The 22,173-nt window shown below is 37.1% G+C and overlaps 1 protein-coding gene across 15 annotated transcripts in view; it reads left to right on the plus strand.

The window, feature by feature from the left end:
* The window catches only part of MAGI2 (membrane associated guanylate kinase, WW and PDZ domain containing 2), a 776,755-nt gene that overhangs the window by 667,413 nt on the left and 87,169 nt on the right, over positions 1-22,173 (plus strand). For 13 of the 15 annotated variants that reach the window (XM_075491038.1, XM_075491056.1, XM_075491102.1 and 10 more), the window contains 2 exons: positions 13,717-13,748; positions 18,632-18,821. In XM_075491038.1, the coding sequence (XP_075347153.1) occupies positions 13,717-13,748; positions 18,632-18,821 (222 nt within the window). The remainder of the gene's footprint in view (positions 1-13,716; positions 13,749-18,631; positions 18,822-22,173) is intronic. The other 2 variants (XM_075491048.1, XM_075491083.1) reach the window with 1 other exon arrangement.

Here is a 22,173-nt window from a genome sequence, read left to right on the forward strand (position 1 = left end):
CTACTTTCCCTTTTGTTATTTAAAACTACAGAGGTTATATTTGGAAATATACACAGATCTCAAAGAATAATAGAAATAAAAAATACATAATAGTGGTTTAGAATACAATGTAATAAGTAAGAAAACATTCATTTTCTGTATTGGAAATAATGTTGCAAATTAAACCCAGCAAATTTAGGAAAGAAAAATTAATGCCTCTGAAATTTTGCAGGTGGAGGATCAAACCTAGTCTCTAGACAGTGAGTATTAATTCCGAAGTATTCACAAGCTTTTTTTTTTTCTCCCTTATATTGTCTGAGAGATAAAGAACTGCAGTGTAACAAGATACATATTTTTGTCATTAAATCAAAATACATCTATTGCAGAGTGCCAGTGTAGAGGTTGCAATTCAGTTGCATTTCTAACTCATTCATGTTAGGAAAAGGATAAATAAAAATTCATGACTTCTGTTTGTGCACAGAGGTACCCACTTTTATTCATTAATATGTGATAGCTACTTGCACACTGTTTTTTTCAGTTCTTATCAACAGTATATAATCTTTACCAGATTAAGGAGAATTATAGATGTTCGTTAAGTCTCCCATTTAAGGTCTTTCTTTGTATAGCAGAACACACAACTTTCAGAACATTCTTCATGAAAAAACTGTTCAATGGAGGATCTGAAGACATTTTTGTTAGCTTTCTGTTGTATATTTGTTAATATTTTCAAATTGCAGCAATAATTTCTGAATTATTAAATTCTGAGTAGCTGGTCAGACAATTTTGTTGAAACTAGAATGGGATTGTAATTAGTATCCTCTAGCTTATGAAATATTATTATGTTTAAAACACCTCCTACCAAGACCTTTTAAAAATTTCACCAAAGAGAACATCCACTGAGAAACAGAGCAACTTAATCTAGAACTGTCAATTGCCTGATAGATCAAAAACTTACTTATGGCATGAGAAACAAAGGTCTGCTTATAATAGGGTAAATTACTTCAGGTTCCATGTTATGAGGAACATCTAATATTTAGTGCCCGCTAAATATTAGATGGTCCTGCTAAATATTAGATGGTTGGTAGGTATTTTATCTAGAACTTAACTAGAAATTTCATCTGAGATCTGATTTATTTATTTTTTCACCAATTAAATGTTCAATACATTCTGGAAATGTAGCTGCTTTTCACAAAAATGGCTTTAGTGAATCACCATTCACCAATGAAAACTCCCTTTGTCAGAAGGGCACTAACAAGCTCTAATTTGAAACAACCTTTTCCTTCCTCTTCCCCTGAAGTAGACCATTTGTCGTTGATCCCTGTGACATGAATTCTACTTTTTAAATTATCTCATAAGAGTTAAAAACAAAACCAAAAATAAAGCCAAGGGCATATTCCCCTACAAACTATTTCTTACCCTAGCTGATTGGGATTATAAACCAGCAAAACTGTATGGTGACTGGGTAAAGAGCATACAGATCTACCTTTAGTGTCTTTTTATTTACCTATTCTTTGGGGAACCCCGAGGAAAAAGTATATACCACATTTGATTTGATGACCATCACTGATTAATTGTACTGTTCATCCAGATTCCTTCAGCCAGCTGTGGTCTTCAAGCATAAATTCATAGTTTTTGTTCTGTGATCATATGGGCTTACTGAGGTATATGGGTATACTGAGGAAGAAGATGATGTTTTATAGATCCAAAGGCTACATCCAAGTTTGCTTTCTTACGCATTAAGTTCTGATTTTAAAAACAGAGACACGTACATGCTAGGTAGCCTAGCAAGTCTTTCTAAAAATGCTAATTTTTAAGCTTAGGCCAACTGTGAGGTCCACGAGGTGCTCCACGGTTGTCAGCACCATAACCTTCTCTGTTTAACTTGTCATGTTTATATACTGTTCCAATTGTCTCACTATTGAGGGGTTATTTCTATCATGTTAGACATGTCGTCTAAATCTCAACAGTCTGAAATCAATTTATGTTCCTCTGAGACAGAGCACTATCACAGGGAAAAAAAATTACCTATTCACAGTTTTTCTTGCTTTTCCTTGTAATACATTAATTTAATACTTATCATTTCCCAACTATCTTGTCAGGATCCTTTATCAGCATCATTTTTTAGTGTTCTGTTCATTAACTTTTTAAAGTACTGCACAGGACTACATGTGACCAGCACACAATCTAAACATCATAAAATTCACATCAATACTGTTCCTCTCTCATTAGACTTAAGGACACAGCCCTTCTGTATGTTAATTGCTCATCTCCAAACCTTCAGGAATTCAGAAAAATGTGACATTTCCCAACCTTTTTGTGCAAGCCAGGTCATCTTGATCGATTTATCATGCTTTATACTCTTTAGTGTCTGTACTACAATAGTATCGTGCCCATCAATCATTATTTCTCTCTCATTTTTTTTCTTTCAGGCTCCTATGGTCTTATGCTAAATCTTCTGAACTGCATGTCATTTTGACCATTATAATTTATGCCACTGCAAAGCTTTTACTAATTCAGCTTTGTTCTTCTTAATAAGTTGAATACTGAGAATTACCTCCTGACTGGGTGAACATGAAAGCAAAGAGGTTTATCTCTACTAGGTACATGTCAGTGTGGACAGTTTCAAATATTCAGCAGCTCAAAGCAAAGTGAATTACCTAGAGGTTCAACCAGGGAACTGAGAGTTTAGAAATTCGCTGTTCTCTTCACAGTTTTATTACTCCTTAGACATCAGCATTCCACTAACATCACTTGCCAAATATTCCACTTTCCTACACTAAACGATACTTTCACAGCTAAGACTCAACCATGTAAAACTTGAATCTTGTGATAAGTTTTGTTTCTCCTGTTAGTCTTTTCTCTCACAGTCTCCCACTGTTTGTCAATCTTTCTGTTGTACCTGAATCCCTATAACTAGGAATAAACTGGTCTGTCAAGCTCGTGTGAAGGAGCAGGAAATTGGAAAGAAATTATTACTTTGAATAACATCTGGATCCGAAGAATTAAATAAGCAAGCTATTGCTTATTCCAGGTTTCACCACTGTGGCCAAGTGGCATGATTACCTTTTCATTATATTGCCATCGAGTGTTTAACATTCTGCCATGTGGTATGAAAATGAGCCAATTATAGTTAACACACCTGAGCTCCTGACACTTCCCATTGTCACAGAAGAGATTTCAAAGGCAAATCAATAATATTCAGAACCACGCTGACAGCTTAATGCATATTAAACACAAAATTCTGAACTTACTACAATGTAATTTAATAATGACAGAAAGTCAGTCAGGTGAAACCAGGAAGCTCTCTCAGTCTCCATAATTTAACTTATTTGTTGCTTTATGAAGAACTTTTGTCCAGTGCTCCCAAACCGTGGAGAAATCAAGAGGAGTGAGACTCTGAGCTCAGCTCTGGGCTTACTAACAGACATCCAGGACCATCTGAGATGCACTGGGGTATCAAGAAATCTTCACTGGAATGGCAGAGTCCGTGGAAAACTCAAGATTGTCTAGGATGACAACTGAAGCTCTGAAGTCTCCTGTAGATTGTGTGTCGTATCTGCCAATCCAGCACAGATTTCTGAGTAACATAAGATATGGCACCCTTGATACTAGACCTATGGTTGTGCATCTGTGTTAAGTTTCTAATTCACAGACTATGACATCAAAATTTGGTTGTCTGAAAATCAGTGTCTAAATTTGGTGGAGGTGTCTATGTGTCCATGTGTTCATCATAATTGATGGGGGCTTCAGTAAACTGCATAAATATAGGCATCCTATACTAATTGAGACCCCCTTGGGTATTCTGCCTCACCTCCCACCTATAGGTCCTTTGTCACAGCTGGCAATGCCATGAGGATACATATTCCAACCCAAAAGACACTAGATGGTGTTGCAACTGAGCTCATATCTGGAAAACTATTCAGTACAAACAACAGAATCCAGACAGTTTGTCAGGTCACTGCAAGGTTGCCATCTCTGTTTGGTTAGCTGAAATCTTTCTAGACCCAATTCTTGTCTGTTCTACCTCAGTTGCATGGTTCACCACTACTTCCCATGTGCTGTTTTTCTGCCTCCCGTTAGAGTGGCGCATTGCATTAGAAGGTCTCCCTTTCAGAAATAGTCATGGACACCAAGGGCATTTCCCTACATTTATCTATTGTTATTCTTTTATTAGGGATTTTTCTGATCACTGTTTCAGGGATAGGATTAGCTGGTTTTCAAATCAGGATCAGGAGACAGACAGAGAAATCCTGAGAACAAGGAGGAGAAGTCTGTGAGAGTTTGGGAACTGGCATCTGAAGAAGGGGGTAGCTGAGAGAAAACACGGATGCAATGAAGGAATTTAGAAGAGGAGGAACTGGCAGCATAGATGTCAACACTAAATATCTGGTGACTCCTTTTCATCTATGCCTTAATATGAAGCTTACATATAAGCAAAGGAATGGATTTATTATTGAATATTTTTTCCCTCACACTTGCTGAAGACTTTTTGTGAATGTATTTCCATGAAAAGGGCTTTAGGACACTGTGTACAAACAACTTATGCTCCATCTACATTTTAACACAAAATATTGGGAATATGCCTTGATATTCATCAAAGTGACATGCCATAATGTTAACTGAGATTTCTCTAATGTGCTTAGAAAGTGTAAAAGCTTAAATGGGAGCAGATTCTAAACACATGAAAGAGCAGAGACACTGGCATAGTTAGGCAGAGCTTCTGACTGTCAGTGAGCTCTGAAAATACAATGCAGTATTCCTGAAAAGTTGCTTTTGACGCTTAAATTAGCTTTTACTAAAGCCAGGCTGAGTTGTCAGACATGTTCTTAGCAAGCATACAGAGTCTTTATGGGTATGGCAACACTTGCAGGCCCTTCTAGAAGAAACAGTCATGAGCTGTCAGGGCTCTGAAGACTCAATTTATATTCTAAACTATGTTGCTGACTCAGTGTGTGTGTGACATATACCAGTCTTTTCACCTTGCTGTGTCTGCTCTGCTCAGGGAGAGTTGTGTGCAACAATATGTTTGCCCAAGACAGTGCATTGCTTGCATTACTAGCTCTTGCAGTATTAGAGCAGTACAGTAGAGAGCGTAATCCCTAGCCTGGACGTGTGAACTGTGTGACAGTGATTTTAGCAGTGACATCAGTGGCACTGATTTTAGCGGCAGTCACTGGACAGCATATGTGAGCAAAACTGGAGATTCTTCAGGGAAAATTTCCTTCTGCCAAACAAAAGATTCTTTTTCTTGTCTGTGCAGAAAAATAACCTTGACCTTTTCAAGGTGTTGGTAGAGTTTACAACCTGTGAGCAAACTTCTGAGATGTCTTTCTCCACACATCATGTGTTAGTACCTGGGCATGCAGACTTTTGCTAATTGGGTTAGTATTTACATAAAATACATATTTTATAGACCTCAGTGAGGAAAATAACAGTTCATCCAGTACTACTTGCAGTTGCAAATAATAAACCAGGACATGGACGTAAGGATTTGAACTTTTAGTAGGAACTTCTGTAATAAAAGGCAAGAGATGAGGGTCTTCCTCCATTCCATAAGGTATCTTCTTCTACTCCAGGTCAAGTTGTCCCAATGAAATCTGTTCTGAATTGCACTGTAGCACCATTTTCTCTATTCAGAGACATGGATGTACTTCAGCTAATACGGCTGCTATCGACAAGGAAATATATCTGTAACAGTGTAACACTGTTCTGGTAATAGGTGCCAGAAAAGAGAAGAAAGTTCGTATGAAAGTGTCACCCAGTGAGACATTCTATAGGTGTTTAGTATCAAACTTTGTCTGTGGAAAATAATCTATTCTTGTTGACCACATACAAAGCTACTTGTTCCAAAAATGTATTTCTCATTTCCAGAAATTGTTGTAGAGATTTTTATTATTTTTCCCACCTCTAGTACATTTAAGCATCAAAAACTGTCACTGACAATGTTGCATTTGCCTCTGCACTATTGTAGCTATGATCCAGAAAATTTCTGCTTCACATCCAGATTAATCAGAAGGAGATGGTATTTAGTTTGTTGATTTTTTCTAGTTTCATAAATTATTTTAAATCTCTGACTGATAAGCAATTCACAGAGCTATAGCAGCCAAGCAAAATAAATAGTTGTATGTCCATTAGAATGTAAATTAACTCATTACTATGCCAGCTTCTGACCTTTTCTGATGGCTGTATTCTTGCTAACAAAGACTCTTTGCTATTCATGAAAGTGAAAACTTAATGGTAGCTTGAGATTCTCTGATGTATTTTAGAGGAAATTCTTATAGACGCAGGTGACTGGTGAGGGTCCCAGCTTGAACAGCAAGTACTTCCATCATTCATGACTTTGAATAGCTATCCTTTTTCTAATTATTTGTGAAGATCTGAATATTATTGAAAAATTGTTGCTTAAGAAGGCTAGGTCAGTGAAACTTCATGAACTGCACAAAAAGCACTCCTATGTATAAAAAGCTGAATCTTGATTTAGTACCTGATCGCACAGTCAATTAAGTTTTTCTATCAGTTCTATAGACTTCAGTGAGATGAAATCAGGTTTAATTTCCCAAGGTACTCTTCTACCTCCACATCATTTCTGATAAACCTCTCCGTCTCACACTTTATGATACTCATCAAGAAATCTGGAAGTTTGAAGGGAAGAAATATAGACTTGGACTCATGATGCCCCCAAGTCACCTGGAGAAGAGATAAGGCACTGAAGGTGCTACCCCAATGGGGTCTAAAGATCCAGCTGACCTTCCTGTGAACTGTGCCTTGCTCTTTGCCTTGCACCTTCATAGAGCGATTATCTGTGGGCAGGAATGTATTCTTTCTTTGGAGTGAATTTTCACAGGTGTAGTAGGCCAAAGAGAGTGAAAAATAGTGCTGATTTGGACTGGAACACTACTTCTGTAGCAATCTCACTTGGGTTGAGATAGTGCTTGGGTTGAGATATGCTCCACTTGAGTGGAGCATAAAGCAAAATGCCACCACAAGCAGCTGCTGAGGATCAGTTTGTACCATTGTGAGTCTCTCTCAGGCAGAACAGTTTAATAACATCCAGGCATATGTATATAGCCCTAAAGAAGACAGACCTATTTCACAGTTTTATTAAACTGAACCTGCATTTGATATAACAGCTGATGACTGTAACCAGCCTTCATCTCAGTGCAGCACAGTGCTATACCAGTTACTTGCCATGCTGCCAGTGTGTAGCCTACTGCAAGGGAAAAGACGCTGGGTCTGACCATATATAAAGTTGTGGGCCTGATCAAACATGATGGGTCATTCATCTCACTCCAATGTTGATTTTTGGCCCATTGCATCGGGTGCCATCCCAACCAAAGACCAAATGGATCCTCCACAGCATGGCACCGCCACTCTGAAGGACAACTGACAACAGGACTAGCTAACTATGCTTGAAGAGCTAGAGCTCCCAGTCTTCTTACACCTACTCTTTATTTCAAGGTAAATCAATCTTTTGTTGTTGCTAGAGTAAGAGCTTAATACTTAAAGCTGTTTGAAAAAGATGGACCTTTGTAAAAATACTACATGGTAATGATTGATTTTATTAGAAATGGAACTACTAATTGCCATTCCCTATACATCATCTGATATTTTAAATATGACATGACCAATTCAAACTTTTTATCATCTGCTTGTTTTCATAAGTATTATTCCCATCTATTTTAATTCACTGTTTCCTTTTAGATTTTGTTTACTACAGTATATAAATGAATTGAATTTACTTGTTCTCATTGATTGGGTTTGTTTCCCTGAAAAAGGGAAAAAATTTGAAGAATAATTGAATTAATAGTATATATTTATTCTATGAATGCAAAAAAAGTCATTATCTCCCCAACCAGTATTTTTTTAATTTTAGCTGGAGGATATTTTGCATCTTAGTGAGTGAGCCCAGTTGTAGCTTGTTCTGTGCACCTAATCCAACCAAACCTAGCATACCTCGACAAAAGGTAAACATACAGAAAGAGAAGCCAGATGTAATGTGAATGGTAAGAAACAGTTTCCTGCATGCTGCTAATGGTGTACACCATGAGTCTGAACTCTCACAGAAGTTCTCCACTGTCACATCCATTTGAAGTTAATGGGTATTTGACACCTCTGGAAGTGAGGTCCCAGTGTAGGCAACTGATAGACATCTCAGGGATCCCAGTAAGAGAAAGAAAAAGCACAGAAAAAAAAATCTACTGTTATAGTAAATTTATACAGTAACTTTTCTAGAAAGGAAAACTTTTGCTGAAGTGAAGTGTTGTCACATGGACGTTGATAAGATGCCCATGGAGTCAGTTAATGCTCTGGGAGTGCTCATCAGCCATCTGTTCATCGACTTGCAAGCATCTACGTGAGAAAGGTCTGTGCAGTGCTTGGGACAGCTTTGCTCAGGAAGCCATATGCAACAAGGCTTTTATAGCACAAAAAAACCCCAAGAAGCGCAGCGAAAGCTAATGGGCAAAACACTTGCTGTATCATCAGTGCGACAAGTGATGTGGAGGGAAGTTGACATGCCCTGTACATTGCTTTGGATTAAAAGGCTTTATCTTTGATGTTGTTGAGTTCCTCCCTGCAGCACTACCACACACCGTCACTCCAGAAATCCAACTGTTCCCGGGCTTCAGTTTAATTATACATACACGTCTGTCACAGAGGTGAACATCATTAAAGGTCCTGTGATTTAGCAATACCTACATTAGTTACTTGTGATTTTATGAGGTCTTAAGAACTTTTCCAAGAATCAATACAAAATAGTGAGAATAATGGAGATGGAAACGTAGCAAAAAGCATCCGCATGGCAGCAGACTAATAACCAAAGGCTGGTTTTGTATTACTGACATTACAGAATATGCCAAATTCAGGATTTTTACTAAAAAAAAAAAAAAAAAAGAAACAAATCAGGACTCTATCATGCAAATGCTCTAAGTCCTGTCTGATAAGCTGCTTTTAGAAAACTAAACTTTCCAACAATAAATACTGGCTGAAGTGTAAGACACGTGAAATCTGTAAGCATATTTCATTACAAAAGCATACTTAAATTTGTATATAAGGAGGAATAGATACAATGAGTGTGATGTGATTTGTCTTTTGTTATAGGATATCTTCACTGAAAAGGAGAAGTACAGTAAACTGAAGCTGGAATTTGCCTTGATCTGAAAAAACAACAAAAACATATTTTTTCCCCCAAATACATTTGAATCCAAAATCTGTTTTCTGTTACTGGTGGGTTTTAGTAAAATTACAGCACAGAAGCCATCACAGCTCTGATTGCCAGGGAAGCTCATTTGGGAAGGTGGTAAATATAATTTAAAAAGCAATGTCAAAAATAATTTTTCTAATACTATGTTATGAGAAAATGTAATTCTGATTTTTAAAAAGCATATGGTTGTTACTGTACCTCAGCTTATTTATTTAAAATGAGACAATTAAAATTTCGATAAAGGTGTTGGCCACCAGCTGCTGTACTTCGTTACAGTTCAAGCAGTCGACACTGAAAAATAAATCATTGTATTCTCAAAATTAACTTTGGAGAAGTATATGAGGTTATGTATTTTATCCTTACATGCTTACACGTTATATTACATTACACGAGATGGTGACCATAGTAGTTTCCTGCTAGCATCTAGCTGAGTAGTGGTGGTTGCTCTTTGACAGAGGCCAGTAACCCCACTCTCCTTTCCAAAATTAATTCAGACCTGTACTGCTACCTTTACAAGAAATGTTAATAAAGACTTATTTAAAATGAATAGAAAGCTATGGGAGTCTTCAGAAAGTGAGCCACAACTTATGTGGTGAAGCTATTATGAGAAGGCACATGCGTGAGCAGAAAGCCACTCATGGGAAGAACAGGCTGCATTAAGTATTTTTAGGTGGATCTAAGTTGGCTTTTATTATTTCAAATTTTAGAAGGCTATGTGAATATGGGGGTGAGGGGTGTTTATATGTATATGTATATAATATTCTCAGCTACTCAGGTTTTTATAGAAGACATCACAAGTTGGACAGTAGGGGGTTGGGAGTTTGGGGAGGGAGAAGTGGAAATCTGGAAGTGGGATAAGGAGGTTATAAGAGCTTATCTACTATGTGTGCCTAGTTAGATGTGAGTTGATTAGAAGGTTGAACACTATTAGTACTGTATTAATACTCAACAGAAGTTGAAAGCTGCACTCTTTGGGGAACAAATTTCAGCAATACTCATACCATGTAATGAACCAATGCCAGAAAGCCAAGGGAAAATGTGGTGTTGTGAAGTGAAGTCAAACTAAGTGAAAGTACACTGTTTGTCATTGCCAGCTGTAGATGTGGCTGCAGAAGGCCAGCACTGTTGAGTATGCACTGAGCACACATTATTAAGACGTATTCTTCAGGTGAGCTTCCAAGCCTCACTTTTCTACATGTAGAGGATTTGGTCCTGTACTTACGCAGAACAGCATTTAAAGGTGAAAGTTAGAAGGGAGCATGCAGATTACACAGGAAAGTGCATTTTGCTTTTATGCTTTTTCACGTGAAGTTTCTGTTACACTTACAATGTACTACATATGCATTATACTCTTGAATTCTTGAATTTGCAGCAATGGTTGCATGTATTTAAATACCAATGATAATTCCGGGCATATTTGGTTCACAACAATTATCCATAATCAGTCTCATGTTGAATAACTGATAATGCCATACATTGTCTAAAGGTCAGGTTTGTTTAGACCAGGAAAAAGGGCATTTAGTTCGACTGAGAATACGGATGTTATGTGAGGCAACATTAAAATTGCTGTGAAATACATGAAAGATATAAGATAGGGTTTGCTTTATGGAACTAGGCCTTCATGTATCTAGTCTAGCACCTAGTCTTTGACATAGGTGAGAGACCATCTCATCTTACATGAGGTCTTGGTCTAATAGCCAAATTTAAATCTGAAGAATGGATTTTAATTAGTTCCAAGGTTTGTTACCTTTAGAGATTTTTCCTTCTAACATGCTTTTGTACCCATATGATGTCCTGGTTTCGGCTGGGATAGAGTTAATTTTCTTCCTAGTAGCTGGTGTAGTGCTGTGTTTTGGATTTAGGATGAGAATAATGTTGATAACACACGGATGTTTTAGTGTTGCTAAGTAGTGCTTACACTAAGTCAAGGACTTTTTGGCTTCCCATGCTCTACTGGGCACACAAGAAGCTGGGAGGGGGCACAGCCAGGACAGCTGACCCAAACTGGCCAAAGGGCTATTCCATACCATATGGCGTCATGCTTAGTATAGAAACTGGGGGAAAGCTGGCTGGGGGGCCGCTGCGTGGGGACTGGCTGGGCATTGGTCAGCAGGTGGTGAGTAATTGCATCGTGCATCACTTGCTTTGTATATTATTTTATCATTATTATTATTATCATTATTATTATTATTATTATTATTACGATTTTATTTTATTTCAATTATTAAAATGTTCTTATCTCAACCCATGAGGGTTTTTTTTTTTACTTTTACTCGTCCAATTCTCTCCCCCATCCCACCGAGGGGGAGTGAACGAGCGGCTGTGTGCTGCTCAGTTGCCAGCTGGGGTTAAACCACAACATACGGATATCCAATACTTTTTTTAAATCTTGCTTTGGATCTTTTACTTCCATGGCATCCTATATCCGTTAATTTTCTTAACATAATTTCATGCTGTGTGAATAAATATTGCCTTTTATTTGTTTTGAGTGTAGATGTTGTCATTTGTATGTTGCAGTCTGTGCCCATAGCCTCCAAGCTAAATATAAGTCTGTGTTCTCCTTGTTTGGGCAAATAATTTAATTTTTTTTAATTGAGGGGTTCTTTTAAAAAAATCTTCTCTTGATGTATATATCATTATTTATTTGATTTATAAATACTTATTATATTTTTAATTGATAGTAAAATTTTCTGATAACTCCAGCAAAACATATTTTTAGATGGAGGCAGTAAATAAATGAGAAAAAATGACCTTTCAGTTTGACCTGGAGTAATTTTTGCTGACAATAAGTTACGGGAGATGCACCGGTACCAATGGGGAGGGAGTGTTACCTCTACCAATATTTTCCGAACACCAAATCAGGGTAGTAAGTTGATTTGAGATGATACCTTTCAGCAAACTTCCTTGCAAGTTTCAAGTCTCGTCTTTAGCTACATGGGGAAAAATGCTTTTTAACTTTCACGCTTATTAGCTGTACAGAACAATAGCAGGTAATAAAAAGGTAGCCATCTGCCATCCAAGAAGTTATTAAATAAGTTTCTACTACAGAATCTTTAATACTGAAGGTGATGTACAAGCCAGATCTATACAGGATGCCTGTTATCTCAGCTTGAATTTGCAGATGGAAAGAAATCAGTCTACTTGTTAATATAGCAGTTTTTATCCAGACACTGTAGGGTCAGTAAACATAAACCTTTCCAGGATTACTTTTCCCAATATTCTTTTTGTTTAAACGCACTATCAGCTTATACATCAGCATTATAAAACAGCCAGTGTTCTTCTGCAAACGACTCAAGTGCTTTTTCACTCCAAGATTTTTTTCAGTCTAAATGAATTAGACATCACGGCAGAAAAAATTACCTCATTATCACAGAATTCTAGGAATGTTAAATACTATGTACAAATATAATTCCTGTTGTGATTTGTCTGTAGAAAGATACTTTCTCTAGTGTTTTCATTATTTTAATTTTTTTTCTAGACTCACCTTTAGAAAAAGAAATAATGAAGTCAGTACTACTCTTATAGCTTAATTCATTTTTTGAATGAAAGAGCAGCCTTCCTATTAGATGTCTCAGTTTAAGCCCCATTTCTCTTTCTGACAAAACGGAGGAACTCTTTCTTATTAGCTTTCAATCTTACTTAGGAAGGTCCACAGACTTTTTTTTTTACCTGCTATTAAACTGAGAATGAGTTTTTAATGAAAGCCATGCTAAAGCTGGTATTGTAAAAGATGTGACCTAATATTCTTCGAAATGCTTCTTTTTATTTAATATTTTATAAGCTTTTTAACATTGTGCTGCATAAGATAAGAACAGTGTTTACAATGAGTGTTTCAAATCATCTCCTTTTATGAAAAGGACACATCTGGAGTTTTAAACATTTGTAAGCTACAATAGTTGAAATTCATGAAAGTCACTAAAGCAAGTTATCAATCAGTCAATAACCAAGGAAAAGGAGTTAACTAGTTGTGTAGAAGAGGTAGTCATGTCTGACCACTTGCTAACTATGACAAAAAAACAGGACAGTGTCAAAACAAGCAACCCTCCCAGGACCTGGCTACCTTATCTAGACTGATGAAACAGTTATTTTTCTCCAGGCTTTTCTTCTAAAAAAATCTCTTGTATTATTAGGTTTTGTTGATGGGATGTTCTGAATTGCTTCTTCTTAAAGGTGCGACTGCATTTGACACATCAATACCAGGTCATTTGGTGTCTTATCCAATGTCCACCAAGACATTTGGAAGTCCTTTTGTTTAGTTCTTTTAATGTCAGCCTAATCCCATGCTGTTTGTAAAGTATGGCAATGATCTCAATAGCTCCACTTGCATATATATATATATATGTATATATATTTGCATGTATTTTTTCTTAGAAATTATCCCCCGTGTTTTGTGTTTTCACCCCTTGTGTGTAGAGAATTTTCATATATACCAATATTATCTGCAGACCTGAATGAGAACAGGAGCATAGACACCACTTAGCTCCACTCTTTATGCATCAGAAAAATCTGCTAACGTTATTTTTTGTTTATTTCAGGTTTCTTTTCTCCATGGAAAACTCCAAAGCCTGTAAGTTCCCTTTCAAAATTATACACATTGAGTTCATAAGAATGACTATCATTCAAAGCAAATATCTGTAGACTTTTATCTAACCGTCCTGTTTCCAGCTCATGAGACACCTCTCAGCAGTGCCCCTACTCTAGGTGAGACAGCATCAGGGGTGGCCTCACTAATAAGCTCTGCAGATCTGTTGACTTGGAGTCTGCCAGCAGTGGTCTGGAGAAAGGAACATCTCAATGTTAAGATGGGTGTCAAGAACCAGAAATGCAGTGGCTCAAAAATGAGGGGTCTGGAGGAGAAGGCAACAGAAGGTCCCAACAATGTGGCTGGTCTAGTTGGCCTTCTAGTTGGTAATCTCTTTGAAATGGACAACATGCACTTTTCCTGGTTTACAAGTAGCTTGAGCTTAACATCCTTAAAGTGATTGTTATTCTTACTTGCGTTAGTAGAACTACAGCTGGAAATAGTCACACTTCAAGTGAGAGCTTGGACTAGATAACTTACTGAGGTGCCTTCTAACCAACATTTCTGTGTTTCTATGATTTTGACATTAAATCCCAAGGCATGAAGACCATTGCTACTGTAAGACTGTAAGCAATGACTGTATTTATTCTGTTGACAGCACATTATATCATTTTTGAAGTTGTGACAACATTCACAGTGTAAAAAGAAATCATGGGCTACTATTTTTGGTTGTCTTATTTGTTTTGGGTTTTTTTATTTAGATTGTAAAGACCTTAAAGTAGTGCTTATCTCTCATCAGAGGTGTGTAGAGGAAAAAAGAGCCCTGACTCTGCCTGAAGGCTTCTAAGAGCAATAGGAATAACAATAGCAATATTTTTTAAAAGATTTATAGCTTTCTTATTTGGGGGGAGGGGATATGTTGAATCTGGACAACTTCACATCGTCTTATGCTGGATCATGGCATGTTTAATGCGTACCAAAATAATTTTTGTAGCCTGTCAAGTACAAATAGTAGTTAATAAGCTGATGCAACTCCATCAGACTGCTTCAGCTTGTGGTGTTTTTGATGTAAAAGGCTAAGGACGAATGCAATACATTGGAATAAGTATTGCATAGGTTTGTTTATTCATCTAAGTAGGAGGACATTTGTGAAAATATATCTGACTGTTAAGCGCTAGCTTGTTCTCACCAGTTTAAGGTTCCTGTCTGACTGGGACGTTCAACTTTTAATTTCAGGTAAAAAGTGATGAAATAGAGAATTTGGAACTTACTTGTTAAAGATCAACATTCAAAGACATCCCACTGTGAAAGTTCACCCTTTTTACGTACATATCAAATACATAAATATCAGCATATTGTTGATGATTGTCTGCACAGTTTTGTTCTATAAACAGTATAGTAGTTCATACTCAAGTAGTACTTGCCAATAATCAGAATCTAGAGGAACAACCTGAGTGATGCAGTTTTTCATGCAATAGTCTGAGGAAACCAGGGCTCACAGAATAATATAACACCATTGTGTGCAGATACTGTACCTGCATGCAGGCTAACTGTTTACAGTTAGTCTATCAGCAAGAGAGTTTACAAATTATTAACTGCATTAAGGTAATGTGCATTCCTCTGTCTGTCACCACTTTAACCAGAGAAATACTCAGACATAAATTTCTAGTACCCAAGATGTGAAGATCAGATTGAAACCAAGTGCCCCTGAAGCACTGACTGCCTGCAGACAGCGTGAAGCAATAAGGCCAGCACCAGGAGGCTTAGAAAGCCTTCCCAACACTACAGCACAGCCCTGTAGGTGTGTAACAGGAAAGAAAAACTGTAGATGGCCCAAAACCAGGTTTCTTTTCTGCTTGGGTGACTACTGCTGCCCCCTCGCCTCTCTGGCTGCACAGGGGAGAAGCACCCACCTTTCTTTAAAGCAAAAAGGGGACCACGGGCCATTGGCTGGAAGAGGAGAAGAGGCATGTTCCTCTCCCTGAGGCAGAGGCTCAGGGATGGCGTGCACTGCATCTCAGTGTGCTCAACATCCCAGAGTAACCTGGACTGACAGAAATTTCCTGTGGTTTCTATGTATATAGTGCATCTATTATATATATCATATGTAATATAATTTGATTAGTGCAAAATGAACTTGAGCAATGTCACCAAACCATCACCCCGATTTAGATTTGATGCCCTGCACTCAGTACCATGCTTACTCATTTCCAAAAGTGCCTTCATCTGCGAGCTAGCATTATGATAACTCCCATTGCAAAACACTATGTGACTATTTTACTAATCGATACGGGTTTGGGAGATATAATTCCCTTTGTGTTTATCTGTTTATGTAACTATTTATGTTAGCAGTATTACCCACAAGTAAGAATTTGCTTGGTTTTTAACTTCATACTTGAAGATTTAGAGCTAACCAGCAAGCAAGAATTAGACATATAGGACCCAGTAGGGTTTTGCCAACTGATCTCCAGTTTCTTGTCCTTCCTCCAGGGAAAAGTTTGCTCATCAAAGATAATTATACTTTCCCTTCTCTTTTTAAAGCCTTCTTTAAATATTTTAATTTTATTCAGTTTCACATTTTGAAAGAGGTAAGTGTTCTATTTCTCTGGCACTGTCCAAGAAATTAGGAAACTTTCACTTCTAGATAGACAGGGCCCCACATGTCTTTCTGCTTCATAGCGATAAGATAGATAGTTTGGTTTCACTGACTTGTATTCTTTTTTAGATTCCCCACTGAAGGGAAAACCTAAATATAATTCTCCATTATTTTCCTTGATCATAAGGAACTTGTATTGAGCCTCGTTCTCCTTTCCTATTTAGACATAAAGTTCATAATAGTGTTTGCTTCTGGAGACCTTTGAAATTACAATTCCATGATACAATGATATACTGTATATATGTTTATATATACCCGAGGTAGTTCCTTTAGAGCCAGAAGAGCTATCAGAAATATTATTGTGACATTCATGTGACTTGCCACATAGGCTAATTTACCCAACACAGAGGATAAATTTATCTTGGTATAAAGGTACTTTATAGGTACTTTCCTGTACCTAAGCTATTTCGATGACAACTCAGGTATCTCCATATGTCACTGTATTGCACAGGATCTACATACCTATAGCACCCTTTTATATCACATCCTAGTTGCCGTCATTTGTATCTGATGAAAAATAAATGTCTTTCTTGGACAGCATCGGCAAATATTGAATACAGTAGTCCATATCTTCATCATTAGCACTTCATAGCACCAATACTTTCCATTTTCAACTCAAATATCATACCTGATGCATACCAGCACATGACAGTCATCCTATGATTGACTGAGGTACCTAGATCTTTCTTGTCTTCATTGTTTCTAATGAACCAGCCCTACTTACTGCTGAAACTCTGACAGAAGCACAGCTTGAATTATAACACTGCTCTGTATAAACAATGAGATCCCCAACAACTTAAAATGGCCCATATCCATATTCTGTTTATTTTGAGGTATGAAGCTAAGAGTGTCAGATCACCTGGGATGTGCAGAGTGATAGTTACTCAGCATGGTCACCAGGAGGACTCTAAAACATCTGTAGTCCATACATACTTGGTGTGGAAAAAGCCTGATGCTGTTAATCATCAGAATAGAGAGCAAAGCCTACCTGCTGAGCCAAACACCTTCTGAAACTGAGGAACTAAAGGCAAATGCTAATCACAGAATTTGTAGAGCAAACTTGCTGTAAACCTGCAATCAACTTTGATAGGGCACTGCTGATACAACACTAGAAGGCAGTGGTATTTAATCACAGTTCAACTTGTTTCCAAGAGTCATTTTTTGTGTAATTAACTGATTGTTGGGTTATGTGCAAGAACACACTGTTCTGGAGACTTTAACACCCTTTGCTTCAGGAGGGGTCACAGGAAAAGCCAAATATTTTTTTCCTGGGATAAACATTTGTGTTTTGTTTAACTTAGCCTCTTGAAATATATTTGCTAATGCAATTTAATTAGTAGCCAACTCCTTCAAAAAGAAAAATGCAGACCCCCAAGTGTTCTTTTGCAGAGTCTATCACATTATCTCCTTTTTGGCTTGATGTACTTGTGAGACCACTAAGGGCAGTCCTGGAGAAAACATGGATTGAGGTGGCTTTCATGCATAGACAGTACACTGCTGTGTACTTCTCTCCTGTAAATGGGCTGGAACAGTTGAAAAGCTTATCCTGTGCTTGGGAGTTTGGTTAGACGACGGCAATGTAATTTTTGATATAAGAAAGAAACAGTAGGAAATGAAAAAGACTCTATCAGACTAATGTCCACTTTTCTCTCAACATGTTCTGTATTTTATCACTGAACATTTGACTATCACTAGATGCTCAAATACCTGCTGTAGTAATTTTCCCTTTGTTTTTTTTTTTTTCTTTTTCTTCAACTGAAGCTGTAAATTCTGCTCACAGTTACTGTAATCTACTTCTCCCTGGGCTGCTAGCTATATTCATGCATTCTCAAAAGATACAGCGTTAAGATCATTCAGTTGCTACCCAGTCTGGCCACTTCTTTGTTAAGCGCTACTTTCGGTTATGTATTTTGATGAATCTGATAATTGCATCTTCACAGACCCACAGATTCCACTTTTAGCTGAATAACTTCCAAGAGCTCAGCGCATTCTGTGAGAGTCACTCAATATGCTTCAGGGGTAACACTGGGCCCTAATCCACACCGGATCATATTATCTGAGAAAGATCACATCTTCCCATGAGCAACAAATTAACAAGTAAATTTAACCAAGTCATTTTATAAACAGCATGACACACACCTTTCGTCTCAAAAGGCAGCAAATGGATTTGCTAATTTTGCAAAGCACATCTTCAGCTGAAATCACTGTCTCATTGTGGAAGTCACAGTTTTTGCAAAACTTCATCTTTATTCTCTGTGTGTTTTTATTCCAGATGATGGAACGATGGGAGAATCAAGGCAGCCCTCAAACAAGCCTGTCTGCCCCAGCTATGCCACAGAATATTCCTTATCCACCCACTCTTCACAGGAGTTCATTTCCCGATTCAACAGAGGCCTTTGATCCACGAAAACCTGACCCATATGAGCTGTATGAGAAATCAAGAGCTATTTATGAAAGTAGGCGTAAGTGAAAGCCCTGTTCACCCTGCTGACCATTTAATATTTTAAGCTTTTGTCTATGAATGTGTCACTGCTGACATAATTTTCCGTAATTATCTTTTGTAATTTAAAGAAAGCAACTGCAATTCTAGTTAATAGAGGCCATTAGAAATTATTCAAAAATTCTACATTTATATATTTTCCTAGATCTTGCCTAGGTTCTGATGTTTGACTTCCATAGGTTTTTTCCCATATATTTTTACTCTCCTCATTTTCACTGCTAAATCCTTAGTGAAGAACAGTATATGTGCCACCACATTTTGCTGTGCTATATTTCTTCATAGTTAACCAATGGGAGGATGTGACTTTATCAATAAAAAATCATTTCACTTACTTTCACTTTAAAGAGAAGTTTATTAAAGAAATTTCAAATTTATTTGTTTTTATAAAAATGACTGACAAGTTTTCACATTGTCCTTGGTAGTTAGAAAGAAACCCATAGCACTAAGTACTATTTGCAGATCTATACAAAAAAGTACTGAGCCATCAAGATTCCCATCTTGATTTTATTTCTCATGTTTTTGGGGGTTATACTACATATTTTTCACAACAAGGGTAAAAGGGATTAAACTTGTTTACTCCTTAGCATACAGAATATTTTAGCTAAAAATATTATTCTAAATTGTCCAGAGCTTTTGCACTTATTAAGATCAAATCTTCAAAACAGTTTATTTTTTTTACTGAAAGCTTTTTCACAGCAGTTATTACTTGCACATGCCACCTTTCAATTCATTTCATAAATTACTTTAGCCTATAGGTCAAATTACTTTATAAATTACACTCAAAATATTGCACTGCAGCTGATCCAGATTGGCCCATTACTATTAGCTGGGCCCAGAGACATAGAGATAAACCTAAACTATCATAATCCATGATCTGGAATGTGCAAATTTCTCCAGCACGCAAAGGGATAGTCTGAAGGAAACACGTTATTGTCCCAGACACTGGGTTGGTGCCGCTCTTACTTGCCTTGGCCCTTATACTTTGGTTACAGCATCAGCATCTCCTGTTTGGCTTTGGTATTTCCAGTCCCCAGCAGGATGGATATGCTGGAGGAATACCAGGGTTCATTTTACATCAATTCTAAGTTAACTCTAATCTAGTCTTTAAATTGCATCTCAGATTCTTCAATTCTTTGCCACTGTGGCCAGTGCCACCATCATCTGCCACCCTGGTCCATTTAATGGAACATCTTTCAGTAGAGATTGTCACCATAAAACTCACTTTCCATAGTCCAAACCATTTTTGGGGGTTTTCATTTGGATTTTCTTATTTATTTAATAGGTGCCTGAAATTAAGAACCCACGTTTAAATCTAAGTACTTAAATAAACTGCTGGCTTTTTTCAGCAATACCAAGTATCTTATTCCCCCTAAATATGGATTCCAGAACTTACTTTAGACCCCCTATAAAAAGTATTTGATTTTCAATTATAAACTGTTAGGCATAGGAACTAAGTTTTCCAGTGTATTTACAAACATCATGCTGCCCATGCTGGCTGTTATTTTAATATAATAAATATTATTTACTCATGTAGCATCTTCCTCTCCTCCAGATGTTATTCTTGATTGGGTAGGGTACTCAAGACAATGTACAGAGGCTATAAATTTTGAAAATTTAAAACTCTTTGAAGTATGGTTCAGGATACAGTGTGGCATAGGCCAAAGGTTTGAAAGAAGTAGGACTAGCTTTGAGCAAAGTTTGGAAATAATTTTCGGACATCTCCCCTCTTTCTCTTTCTCTTTCTCTTTCTTTTTCTCTTTCTCTTTCTCTTTCTCTTTCTCTTTCTCTTTCTCTTTCTCTTTCTCTTTCTCTTTCTCTTTCTCTTTCTCTCTTTCTCTCTTTTTCTCTTTTTCTCTTGTACATTAAGGGCTAGAGTGACAAATAAATAAAAAGATTTACCAGAGCTGAAATGCTATTCCCCAAAGTGCTGGGATGTGCAACCATAAAGGGAAATTAAAGGGAAAAGAAACAATTCCATAGTTAACAAGGGTTTTATCTAGTTCAGCACCTCTGTTGAAAAAGCTCTTGTCTTCATATACTGCTTTAAGGAAAAGAAAACACTTTGCACATAATTGCTTCCCATATGGGTAGTTTCTAGAGGTGAAGTGTTTTAGCAAAATTCTGCACTTTCCATTCAGCAGAGTCAGAATCATCTTCTGTGGTTAAAGCCATCAAGCCAAGAGTGGAAGAGTGCAGATTACAGACTTCCTTCATTAAACAAATATCTTTGTAAGACAATGAAGAAAAAGTTATACATGCCATATGTATATATGGAATACATATTTATAGGGCATCTTCTTTCATCTTGATCCCCAATATGAAGAGTTCTATATTTACAGAATTGCTTTAAATGTTAATGAAAGCAAATAGGCTCAATCCATGTTTGCCCTTCATAAAACTGTGGGAATATAGATCTGATGTCAACTACAAACATTGGCTTACACCCCAAAAGATGACACCTATTACACCAAAAGGTACATTACACCAAAAGGTATATTACACCATTCAATAAAAGAATGAAGTGACTCATTATTATTCATGGGTGCCTTCTATAAGTTTTCTGTGTACTTCCTTGACCAAGATGAACTCTAATCTTTTACTGATATAATCTACTGTGTTCAAGAGCATATGCTACACCAGGGGAAGAACTGATCACTCATAGGTTGGAGTTATGCTAAAGCCTGTGTTTAAATGGTTTAATTGTGTTTGAGTTCTGTCCAAGAGGCAACTGGAAATTGTATACAAGCCTTTTTTAGCCAGCTAACTAGACAAAATAAGAATTAAAAATCATGAAGCTTCTAGGCCCAAAACAAGAAAGTGAGGGATGAAAAGCAAGACTGCAGTAACCACTCCTCCCAGATTTCCAGCAGTGTCCTCATCTTTCAGCTAATCCTGAAAGATTTAATTTGTTCTCTTCTGATGCTGGTATCCTTTGAACATTTCCTCTAAGCCTTGATTCCACAGTTCCCAACCAGATCTTTTCTGCATTCATTCATATCCCTTGGTCATAAATAACTGCCTCCAAACATCTCTATTCTCCCTGACATTTTTGGTTCATGAATGCCATGAGCACATATTTTAGAAAATTCAATTTGTCAAGCCTTTGATTGCTTTTATTCTCTACATAGTGCTAGTGTTTCCTGAAGAGAGAAACAACAGGCAGGAAATCACTACTGAGTCAAGAAATTGTCATCTAAATTGAGTATATAAGGGGGAGAGGTTCAAGGTAATACACACTTAGTTTCCTACCATACGGTTGTGTCAGGTTGGTTATCTTCAGTAAAGACATACCCTTAAAGTGCACAGGAAAAGTT

The sequence above is a fragment of the Mycteria americana genome, chromosome 1, assembly GCF_035582795.1.
Source record: "Mycteria americana isolate JAX WOST 10 ecotype Jacksonville Zoo and Gardens chromosome 1, USCA_MyAme_1.0, whole genome shotgun sequence".
Taxonomy (NCBI): Eukaryota; Metazoa; Chordata; class Aves; order Ciconiiformes; family Ciconiidae; genus Mycteria; species Mycteria americana.